This window comes from Ambystoma mexicanum, chromosome 1p (genome assembly GCF_040938575.1).
Source record: "Ambystoma mexicanum isolate Mex_15411 chromosome 1p, UKY_AmexF1_1, whole genome shotgun sequence".
NCBI classification, from domain to species: Eukaryota; Metazoa; Chordata; class Amphibia; order Caudata; family Ambystomatidae; genus Ambystoma; species Ambystoma mexicanum.
The window spans coordinates 990,368,146-990,380,840 of NC_090921.1; the positions used below are offsets into that span (position 1 = coordinate 990,368,146).

Consider the following 12,695-nt stretch of genomic DNA (forward strand, 5'->3'; position numbering starts at 1 on the left):
AAGTTTTTTTGGCAGAGCTGTGTGGTTCTTAGTACTGGAACATCAGTGTGATACTGCGGGTCAGAATTGAGATTTATTGGCAGAACTGTTGCATTACTTAGAACTGGAACAGCAGTGTGATGCAGTAGGTCAGGATTGAAGTGCATTGGCACAGCTGCATGTTACTTAGTACTGGAACAGTAATGTATGCTGCAGATCAAGATTTACGGCTATTGGCAGAGCTGTGAACATCTTAAAACAGAAACAGCAGGGTTTGCTGCTGGCTAAGATTGAGTTGTATTGGCAGAGATATCTGCTATTTAGTACTGAAACAGCAGTGTGACACTGCAAGTCAGGAATGAGGTGTATTGTCAGAGCTGTGTATTACTTAATGCTGGAACGGCAAGGAAAGCTGCAGGCCAAGATTGAGATATACTATCAGAGCTCTGTATACCAGACAGCAGAGCTATGCCCCTAAATTGTGTCTAGGCCCCAATCTCCACTAAAGATGGCTGACATATCCAAAACATACACTAACGCATTTGAGGCAATTATCAGAGAAGAACCACTTGCGCATGTCCAAAACAAAACTACTGGTAAACTAATGATGCTAAAACCAACAAAGCAGCGGGTGATGGTGTGAGTAAGTGGGCAAGCAATAGAAATACACAACCACACTGCGCAATGGGGACACAAAGCTAGTGTCTGATAAGGTTTTAGTCTTGATAGCAAAGTAAAAAGCCTGACACTTGTTTCGACCTCCTGGTCTTTTTCATAGGCTGTGCTAATGAATAAAACAAAATAATACCACACGTGAGTATTGCAGAATTAACAATAATTCAGTGACAGCATTGATCAAAAGTGCACCCTCCATTTCACAGATGGGGAAACCGAACCATAACAATATTATCCGGACATATACAATGATATTAGAAACTATACGTGTATGTGCATATGTGCAAATCATATGTTGGTGTGAAGAAACCCCAAATGAATTGCATAGCAACATCACAAACATAACTCGATATATATGAAAAATCAAAACATATAGACAAACAGCAACATATGACATTAAAGACGTGAGAGAAAACCAACATTTCAATGAGTTACCTGGCTGCTGCCTGATAGAGCAACAGTTTGGCTTAGTGCCAACCTTCATCCTCACAAAGGTGCCTTCACCTTAAATGTTTTATGTGAAACCGGTGCGCCACATGTAGCCACTCCCACCCCCTGAGAAACTGTCCCATGCAAGTTGTTGCGTTTCTGCCAAACTCCAATAAGCACAGCTAGTGCCACCTTGTGCGGCGCAAAATTGGTGTACCTTAAGTAATCCAATTCAAGGATGGTAGATTGCAATAGTGATACAGTGTTGTCAAAGTTAAACCTATATTGGGCATTGATTAGCAATCCCAGCCTACCTGCAGGATAGAACTCGCTTAATAACACCCTCAGGGTGTACAAACCTAATTCAGTGAAAATCCTGCAAGAGTTACACACTGATGTCTAACACACACGTACCGTACTGACCAGCCCGTTGTGTTTAAAATGTCTTGAGTACCTGATCGCATGGACACTTAAACATCGACAGTGCGGAAAGGAACCATTGTAGTAGCTGCCGAGACACAAGAAAAAGCACAGACGGTAGTCCTTACACTCCCTAACAATAAATGTGCCATTAATTAAAAAGACACATTCAGCTGATACGAGGAAGAGCATTAATTTCTTACCTCCAGTGAGCTGATACACACCTGTACGTCACAACCACTGAGCCTGGCCAGGAAAAAGCCCTTAAAGCAAAGATCACACCCACCAAAGCCAGAAGTCGCATGTTATACCTAACATCACCGCCATATTGGAACGGTGCAAGCTTACCATGAACCTGCTGCATAATACCAGTAATGATAAGACTAAGTCCATATGATGTCATTGACACTACATATTCAATGCATATTCCAGCACTCAATTGAACAATTCTGGCAATTGCAAAAAGGATCGGGGGTTGTTACCCTATCCATTGTTATTAGATTACACGCATTTGGTTCGGTGCCATGTTGCTGTGTAGCCTCTATTCTTTGTGCTATATGAATCAAATTACTGGAAGCACGCATTGTGCATTAAAGAGCGACCAGGTATTAAGAAACCGCATCAAGAAGCCAATCTGCAGCTGATGCCAACCTGTATGCATCACTGCTGTTCCCTAAACCACCTGGAACAATATAATCCTTCTTAAGCACATCTACCTAAACCGCAAATCCAACTTAGCAAAATATTACCAAGACTATGCTTTGTCACCTTATATGCCTCATTGGCTGTTCCCACCCGTGAAAGAATAAGTAATCCCAGTTGTCATACTCCTTGATAGCATTGATATACAGGTGAGGAGATAAAGATATGTGGGACACACATGTTCACAATTATAAAAGCAAGACTAATACTTATCCAAAACATGCCTTGGATTGCATAAAGTCCTGTGCAGAGCGGACATAACCAAGCAATCCAGGCTAGTCTGTCTATTTCAGGTCTGGGTCAAGAGAGATCTTTCCTTATCTTCTGTGGGTGCCAATCATCTAAATAATTATGGAATATTTTGTTGTTATGACTGATTCAAACCTTTCCGTCCATCTGTCTTTGATCTTTTTTTTTAGGATTCTCGGCAAGTTTCCAGATTCCCAGCATGGTACCATTGGCATCGACCTTAATGGGCAATGTGTTCCATAGTCAAGGATTAGAGAATTAGAGTCAAGCATGTAATGAATAACTAAATATTGCAAACTACTCTAGCAAAATAACATCTATTTTTCTCTCTTTCTGTGTTTCTCTTGTGCAGTCGCCGAGATCTCGAAATGAACCGGCCAGGAACTGTGCCCAATGCTAAAACACTACGGTAATTCCCTTTCGGTCGACTACATATTCAGCATCTCACCCCAAATTTGTTCGATCAGTTTAACACTATCCTCCTGTAACTGTACATTGTTTATATGCAAATGTTGGTTTTAGACCTATGCCAAATACAACTTTGTGGAACTGAACTATCCTCCTAAAAATATGATTATATTCCTGCAATGAAATAAAAATCTTATGGGAAGGAAAGCTTTAAACCGTGCTAAACATTTTCCAGCAAGTAATATCTCTACACCAACGCATAGTGTCCAATTTACAAAAAAATGCTTTATTTGAATTGAATTATCCTTGCAGAAACAATTGTCCCACTGTTATATTTTCTAATAAAAAAGAACTTTTATGCGAGGCACCCAAGATGGAAAGATTCCTCAGCAGCTCTTGGAGTTCATACCGGGAAAACAATATTACTCTGCCCTTTTCAAAGCTCTTCCATTTAGGATCAAAACATAAAGATTCCCTGGTCATCTTGCCTGCTCTTTTAGATAATTATCATCAAATCTTGGGCAGCACGATTACAGCAGGAGAAATGTCTGCTGTTCTGAAGGCTTTACCCTGAAAGTAGGCAGTACGACCAGATGCCTTTTCTGCCCTGTGTTTTCAGAAATTCACTGGAGTTTTGGTTCCTCATCTAGTCTCACCTTTTAGGGGTTTTCTAATACTGAAACCACCTATGGACCCCTTACTGTGCTGCTATTTTCATGCCATTACTATCTTAAACTATGATGCTAGGCTATATGGCAAGGTCCTAGTTAACCGCCTTACTCCCATTCTACCGAAATTAATTAACCTAGACCAGGCAGGCTGTGAGGAGAGGGCCAGCTGAACCAGGAAAATAGAAGCAGGGTAATTATTACCATAACTAGGATATATAGAAAAGATTCATCCTTCAGCAGCATTAAACTGCATATATTTTGAATTGAGTCTGAATACATTCTAATAACCATACAAACATCAAGTAAAATGTACCCTAATTTGGTATACAGTGAAGTAAGTCCCCTATCTTCTTTCCAAAAGCACTGAATGCTCTGAAAGTTTTTAACAAAATATCTCTATAGCGCATTAGCTTAAAACAGTGTTGGGTCCCACCTCGATGGATATAAGAGGCTGACATCCGGCCTAGTTATTCAGAAGCCTCTTGGTCTGATGTAGGGAAACATTCTGCGCTCACAGCAGACCATACACTGTGATATACATTATCAGTATGATATTATGATTAGTAAGTACACACAAAATCTTAAAATGTAAGAGTTTAGAAGGAGTCTAATATTCCCGTTGCAAGATGTGCTCTGGTGTATATAAGTCTTACAGTTGTCAGCACTTCTTGCTGTGTCTTAAAACATTCGACCATGCCCTTCATTGGAGTCGTATCTACTGCTCGTCGAAGTGGTTCGGAAATGGATTTTCGGATTTCCTATACAGCCCTTCTTGGCCAGCTGGTCACCATTACTGGCCCCTTTGGAACCCCGTTGACTGTTTGCACAGCTTGTTCCACAGCTGGGGTGTGTAGTTGCCTAAATGGTGCGTGTAGGCATGGGATCAGCAAATTAATAAATTGTTCTAGAAAGAAGTTTCTTTACCTAGGCAAAATGCATTCTGTCCCAACTATTTTCCCTGTTTAGCCTGAATCCTATACATAATCCGGTGTGGGGTTGCCAAAGATAATAGTTTTACCTCTTTTAGTTTCAGCCAGTGAAATTAGGGATTGTACCCCATATGCTCCAGTATGGTGTCTTTGAGTCAGTAATTCGCTCAAAATCTCTGCAAAAAGCTTCAGGGTACTCCCCAGTTGTATACTTCTGAAGTAGGACCATTGGTGGGGCAGGTTGTGGAGTCTGCAATTGCCTGAGGATGATTAACTGTCTGCTTACTAGCTTTTGCAGTGTAGTTTTTGAGGTTGCAGTTTCTCCGCTACCAGCAGTGCTGGAGGGGTCTGCTAGAGGTTGCACCTTCAATTTGTTTCCTCCCGGGTTTGCCAAGCCAGACTGAATGGACTTAAGGTAGTCTTGCTGATTACTAACGGATCTCTCTTCATTTGCTGTTTCTGTTGGATGCTAATGTCTCTCGTAGCATGCACCTTGAATTGCCCAGTTCAGAATCCGACTTCCCTGTCTCCCAAACTTCTTTTGGAGAGACCTCTGGAGTCCTGTGACTGGTTAAGGAATGGTGGGGTACCTGCTGATGTAGTAAAAGGATCATTATCTCTAGGCAGGGCTGGCGGAATGAGCTGGAGAAGAGTTAGTTTGTATCACAGAGACCAATATGGAGGTCACCCAGGTTGACATTCAAATCTTAATTGGTAATCCCACTTCTGACACCTTATGTCACGAAGACCTGGGGAAAACCATGACCAGACAAGTAGGTTATGTGTTTAGAATTTAGGTCTTTGTCTTTATTGATTGTCCCACAACAACACAGTATTGATACAGCAGCACACTCTTATAAATATAGCCAAAGAATAACAAACTTTCAATCTTGGGAATAGGGCTGGGTGAAATTGTGAAATTCTGTTCTGCCTACTGCATAAGCGAAATCTGAAGGATTTCAATCTGTTAAGCTGAAATCCGCTGTTCTGCCACTCCTGCGTATCAAAAAGAGCGGCACAAAAAGTTCCTCATGTCATGTCGTGACCCGAAACGAGCCAAGCAAAGTTCCTTGTGCTGCTGGTGTTCCTAGCACAAATAGAAAATAGCGGAACAAAGTTTCTCGTACCGCTGTGTGAACCTGGCACGCATTGTAAAAAGCAGAATGAAGTTTCTCGTGCCACTGTATGAAAATACCACAGATCAAAAAAGACCCCCACCCCAAAGTTTCTCGTGCTGCTGCACGAAACTAGTACGGATCGAAAAAAGACCCGCACAAAGTTTCTTGTGCCGCAAACCTAGCACAGATTGATAAAAGACCCACACAATGTTTCCCGTGTCAATACGCAAACCGATCTTGAATCGAAAAAATGTGTGACGTTTCCCATGTCACTGTCCGAAACTAGCCCGAATCGAGAAAAAAAGACCTGTGCAAAGTTTCTCATCACGCAACATAAAACTACCATGGGAAAAAAACACCACGCAATTCGCGAAACACCACGAAACCGCGTGGAATTTCAGTGGCAGCAGATTTCACAGATTGGGCAGAAGCAGAATCCAGTGGGGATTCTGCACTATTCTCTTTGCGGACAAAACATTCACCTCTACTTAAGAATATGTCTCCCTCATTACCCCCTGTGATGGGAGTTGGTGGAGTCTCTGATTGGGTGGTCCTCTAGTAAAAAGGACAATAAAGTCTCTTCCTAGGTTCTCTCCTGGGTTTATGATGAGTCATGGTGATAAAAGCTTGCCAAGCATCCCAAGACCCATAGTGATTCTCCCTCTGGCCCATAGGGTCCACCCTTGCTTCCTCGCTTGTTTACTCTGAGGTGTTGGAGATGGCATGGAATTTATCATTTTGCTGTCTATGATTACATAAAGGAAACAACCAAGGGCTTTGTTATGAATAGCCCTAAATGTATATGAAAGCCTGTTACCAGACAGGTAGAGATTTGGAATCCAAATGTTTGCACTGTTCCTTTACAATGTATTTCTAACTATGGTGTAAATAGGTTACTTAAGCATTCTGGCTACTATCTCAGGTGACATAGTAGGAGGAACTGTCCTGCCAAACCTCCTGTGAAGTCACATTATGTTTATAGATAGACGTCACTAATGTAGCACAATGACTCTGTTTTTACATATCAACAAGTTTTAAACCACCAAACAAAGTATCTTTAGGATAAATGCATTTATTATTGGTTTGTATCCAAAAGAAGAGGTTAGTTTAGTCAGATAAGTATACAAAGAAATTCTCCAGCATGGGTTCTGGCATGGATTCACATGCTCATGAATATTCCCCGTCGTCAGGCTGAGAATCCTCGGTAAAGAAAAAATCAATTTCACTTCTGAACTGTCTTTCTCCTAACAACCAATGACCGGTCTCTGGGTCATACTGCCCCCAGTCAATGACTGACCTCTATCTAAGACCGTCCTCTGGCAGCCATCTTCTTTTTTTTACTGCACGTTCGGGTGGTTGGAGTCCTCGTGATTAGCTCTCGGGCTGTTTACTGTGTTTTGCGCTTTTCTTCCATAGTTTTACTCTATTTTTCAGTCAATCGAGCCTCAAGCTCCATCGACCCATCATCCGATTAATGGGGACACGTTTTCGTATTTGTCAGCGCCCCTCAAGGGTTGAATTTCGTTGAGTTAGGATTCCAGAAGATTCTTCAAGGCCTACTCCGCGTGGACATGGCTGAGGAGAAGGAAGACTCAACACCTCTGTTCAGGATATGGCCTACTGAACCTCCACTTGGACAATGGGCACTCCCTGTGCCTCTATTGCCTACATTGCCTATTGCCTACATTCGGACCAAACGCACATAGAGGAAGACTGTGCATTTTGCAAAGAGATGGTCCCCCGCACCGTTAAGGATCGGCACAGACATCTCACCGATTGGCTCCAGGCCTAGGCCCCTGCTATGGGTGAGTCCCGGCAGCATGCCTCCCCCAGTCACAAGAAGAAAACCGAGCAGTCTTCCACGACTTTTGAGGGTGCTCCGGCAACAGGGGCCCAACATAAGGCTAAGCACCGCGAGTCCACGGGCACCGGTAGCGCCGTTACAACGGGCTCCCCGGCGGCCAGGGCGAGCTTAGTGTCTCCAGCACCTTCAACCACGAGCCAATGCTCCGGTTCGGCGAAGAAGAGGAAGTCGGACCACCCGGGTAAGCTTCGAGAAAAGCCCCGGACGGGCCAGTCAGAGAAGGCCAAGGGGGAGTGGGGCGCTGACCCTCCCCCCAAGGTGAAGGCCCTAGCTCGACCAAGGTTGTGCAGACCCAGATTCACCCGGCAAAGCCTTCCATTGAAGATGTGGTGGCGTCCCTATCGAAGGCCGCGGGTTCGCAGTGTATGGTCCCCAAGGTGAGAGTTTCCCTGCCTGCCAGGAGAGAATTGTCATTTCAGCCCATAGAGAAGACACCGGAGAAGGTCATGCCCATCATCTCCCTGAAACTGTCTCCCCTGGTCGAAAGGGGGGGGGGACGATACACCTGCAGGACATGGACATCTCCTCTGAGGAGGAGCTTTCTACTCTCCAGACCATTTTGGAGAAGAAATTTGTCGAGGCCAAGGCCTACGGGCAGGACCCCGACAAGGGAGACGTTGAGAGTGGCGACGAGCCCGACAAGGAGGAGCAGGGCGTTGAGGACTTGGAGGACCCTAGTTGAGGACTTGGAGGACCCTACACTGCTGCCACCATCGCTTCCACCCCACCACCTCAGCAACCACCTCAACCCTCAGCGGACATCTCGGTGGACATCCTCCAAGCACTTCACACCTTGTGCTCGGAAATTCGGATGAGGATGCCTCTTTCGCCGATGGAAAACCCCACGGCACCGGAGGATACTGGGACCATCAGGCGCCCCCCTGCCAAGAAGAGGAGGGTTCACCCTCCACCGCCTTGTCACCCTTCTCCCCTCCACCGAGGGAGGATATGGATCCGGACACAGCGACGATGGGCATGGATGACAATGGCGGGTTAGGGGACCTCCCTTCTCCACCGTCCAGAGCCTCAACACCTGACGAGATAGGCTTGTTCCATGCCATGATCTCGAGGGCCTTGTACCTCTTTCAACAGACTCCAGAGGAAAAGAAGAAAGAGGGTTTCCTGTAGCTAGATGCCATGGGACGACTGGTCATCACGTCAGCAGCGACGACCATCAAGGCGGCCAACGCCCTCGCCATCGTGGCACGCTACGACAGGGAGCTCTTGTTTAAGATTGCTCCCCTCCTGGACTTCCTTCCCGATGATAAGAGAGCAGAAGCTTTGGAGAGCCTGCAGGAAGGCAAGGTGGCATCGGACCATGCCATTACAGTGGCCACAGACATTGCCAACACAGGGTTCTGCCAAATGGGCAATAGTGTTTGCCTTTGTTGGCGAGGATGGTTAAAGGCTACCAGCCTTCGCCAGGAGGTGCAGTCGAGGGTCTTGGACATGCCTTTTGACAGGGATAATTTGTTCGGAAAGACCGTGGACGAGTCCCTTCAGGCCATTAAGGCGGATACTGAGACAGCTCGTGCCTTGGGCATGCTTCAACAGTGACGGCCGTCCTTTCAGACTTCCGGAGGTAAATCCTAGGTTCCTTCAAGGGCTTCGGCAGAAGCTCCTCGTCCTACCGTCAACCGTCCCACTCTTTGACCCAGGAGGCCTACAGGGGACGCAGCAAGTCTGGAGGAGGTTGCCGTCGTTGCCAAGGTCCCCAAAGGGGGTGCCTCCATGGCGAAGCAAGACCAAACCGGCTGTGACGTCGGGCCCCCACCCGCACATCCTGGTGGGAGGCCGGCTGGCGAACTTCGTCAGCGTGTGGAAGTCCATCTCCACCAACCTTTGGGTGCTGGACACTCTGGCCCACGGACACACCCTGGAATTCCAATAAAAGTGTCCTTGCATACAAACCGTGGCCAGGCAGGAAAACCATGTCCCTCAGCTTCTGCTGAAGAAGGGCACGATAGAGCTTGTTCCAAAGAGGCTCTGGAGTTTACTCTCGGTACTTCCTCGTCAAGAAGAAGACAGGCGGTTGGAGGCCTATCCTAGACCTCCGCTGTCTGAACAAGTACACCAAATCCCAGAAGTTTCGGATGGTCACCCTTCAGCACGTGCTAGGACAGCTGGAAGAAGGGGATTTTCTATCGTCACTGGACTTGGAGGGTGCCTATTTTCACATCCCCATTCACAAGGGACACCGCAAGTTTCTGCGCTTCGTGGTTCAAGGGCAGCATTACCAGTTCACGGCCCTTCCCTTTGGATTGAAGTCGGTGCCAAGGGTTTTCACCAAGTGCCTGGCTCCGGTGGCGGTGCGGCTGCATCTACGAGGGATCGATGTATACCCCTACCTGGACGACTGGCACATCCGAGCGGAATCGAGGGACATCGCTGTCGAACACACGGCGAATACCGCCCAGCTGCTCACGGAGCTGGGGTTCTCAGTGAACCATGCAAAGTCCTGCTTGGTGCCATCGCAAGATGCGCTGTTTCTGGGGTCGCGGCTCAACACGTTGTCGTGCCTAGCGTCTCTGTCGGAGGAGAGGATAGCGGCCATCCTAGGCAAGGTGCAACGGCTATTGACCCTGAAGATCTCAAGGGTGAGGTCCATCAAGTCCCTCCTCGGCATGATGTCCTCATGCATATACCTCATTCAGCTGTGCAGGCTACGTATGTGCACGCTGTAAGAGATCCTCACGCCCGTTGGATTCAGGTATCGGGAAGCTTCGAGGACAAGATTACTCTCGACGAGAATTTCCGTCGAGTGATACAGTGGTGGGAAGTCTGTGCGCATCTGTCGGGATGGGGCACCCACACCGGACGTCTCCACAGAAGAGGCCCATGGCTGCCAGAGGAGAAGTCGCTGCATATCAACATACTAGAGCTACGGGCAGTGTTTTGGGCCCTCAAGTCTTTCCGTCCCTCAAGGGCAAGGTGAAACAGGTCTTCACGGACAACACCACCACGATGTTCTACATCTGGAAGCAGGGGCACACCAGATACCCAGCGCTCTCCAGATAGGCACAGGTCCTATGGCACTGGGCTGTTGCACAGGGGATGCTTCTCATCCCGTTTCATCTGGCAAGAGTGAAGAACACCATCACCGACTCTCTCAGCAGGGAGCTGAGCACTTGCCACTAGTGGGAGCTTCGGCAGGACCAAGTGGATCTTCTGTTCCGACAGTGGACAATCCCCCACATCCATCTGTTTGTGACGGCGATGAACACCAAGTGCCAGAGGTTCGCCAGCAGGTTTCCCCAGCTGGGGAGCACGGGGGATGCATTCTCATTCCCCTGGGACAGCCTGTTCCTGTATGCGTTCCCTCCATTGCCGTTGCTTCTGCGACTAGTCGATCAACTCAGACGGTCCCGGTGCAGGATGATCCTCGTCGCACCGGCGTGGCTGAGACAGATATGGTACCCGGACCTTCTGGACTTGTCAGCGTCCCCTCCAGTCAAGCTTCCGGTGGCCTCAGATCTTATCGCCAGAGAAGGAGGCGCGATCCTGCACCACGACCCAGGGTCGCTGAACTTGCAGGCCTGGCTCCTGCAGCGCTAGAGTTTGGAGGATACAATATCCCAGTGGACTGCAAGGAGGTGCTTGCCAAGGCCAGGGCTATGTATACACTAAAATGCTACAGGCATAAGTGTAAGAGGTTTGCCGTCTGGTGCCGTGCACAGAAGATCGACCCTCTACGGATCACGGCTCCGCAGGTGCTTCCGTATTTGCTTTCGCTGGCCAAAGCAGGGCTGGTGCATGCTTCCATCAACTTTCATCTGGCGGCTATCTCCCGCTACACCATAACTCTGGGACGGTCGTCGCTGTGGTCACACTGCCTGGTCAAGGAGTTCATCAAAGGACATTTCCGTTTGTTCCTGCCAGTGAAGGCTCCGGCCGGATGTGGAAGCTCAATGTGGTGCTAACTAGGCTCATGGGTCCACCGTTCGAGCCTATGCATTCGGCGCCACTGAAAATCTTGTCGGGGAAAACGCTGTTTCTTCTGGCCATCACCTCCGCACGATGAGTGGGAGAGATCCAGGCCCTCTCTTGTAACCTATGTACTTTACTTTTCACGACACGAGGGTGGTGCTGCGGACGCACCCCTCCTTCATGCCCAAGGTGCCGTCTGACTTTCATCTAAACGAGCCCTTGGTGTTACCAGTATTCTTCCTGACGCCTTTGTCGCCGGCTGCGAGGACTTTACACTCGCTGGATGTGGCTAGAGCGCTGAAGTTCTACATGGACTGCACAAAGAGTTTTCGGAAGACGTCACAACTGTTTGTGAACTTTGGCCCTGTGAACCAAGGGAAGGCCCTCTCCAAGGCTTCCATTTCCAGGTGGCTCTCCGGCTGCATCACCCATTGTCACCGGTTGGCAAAACGACCGTTGCCTGGCCATGCGAGAGCCCATTCAACCAGTGCTATCGCAGCAACTATGGCGTTCCTGTCTGGTGTGCCCCTGCTGGACATCTGAAGGGCTGCTACGTGGAGGTCGACGCACACCTTCACGAGATTCTACTGCATCGACCGGGATTCCAGGGAGGAGTCCAGAGTCGGCCAGGCAGTGCTGGGCATTCTGTTCGCTTGAAGGTGAGCCTGGTGAGGAGGAAAGAGATGCTTAATGTTGAGATGCTTAATGTTGAGCCTTGCCACCTCCTGTGGTTGTGCATGTGTGTACTGCTATGTATGCTGAAGAAGGAACAAGTTACTTACCTGTAACTGTTGTTCTCCAGCATGGGTCTGGCATGGATTCACATGCAAACCCTCACGCCTATCCCTCTGCGGCTCTTCTCTTGGTCCTACTGCCACTTTACGTGCTACCAAATCTGAAGATGGCTGCCAGAGGAGGGGCTTAGGTAGAGGGCAGTCATTGGCTCGGGCAGTATGACCCAGAGACCAGTGATTGGTTATTAGCAGAAAGACAGTTCTTAAGTGAAACAAACTTATTTTTTCAGGCAAGTAACTTGTTCCATACACAACATAAAGTTTGAAACACTAAAACATCCAACACTTGTTTCATGCCCAAGAGCTTTATCAAGAACACAACTAAACTATTTACTCTATATTTTCCCAATGTTTTATCCTAATCACATTAGGAAGGGGAGGTACACAACTAGGACTCGACTCACATATATGATCTGCACATGAAGGAATATTCCTGGATTTTATTATACATGTAAATCCTGTGGTGATTGTTAAATCAGATATAAAAATCGCATAATCTGTGCATGATAATTTTCTAGTATCTAAAAGGT

At 47.5% G+C, this 12,695-nt stretch overlaps 1 protein-coding gene across 6 annotated transcripts in view; it reads left to right on the top strand.

Moving 5' to 3' along the window:
• Positions 1–12,695, top strand: part of NDRG4 (NDRG family member 4) — an 865,926-nt gene that overhangs the window by 756,889 nt on the left and 96,342 nt on the right. For all 6 annotated transcript variants that reach the window (XM_069654558.1, XM_069654565.1, XM_069654543.1 and 3 more), the window contains one exon: positions 2,807–2,863. In XM_069654558.1, the coding sequence (XP_069510659.1) occupies positions 2,807–2,863 (57 nt within the window). The remainder of the gene's footprint in view (positions 1–2,806; positions 2,864–12,695) is intronic.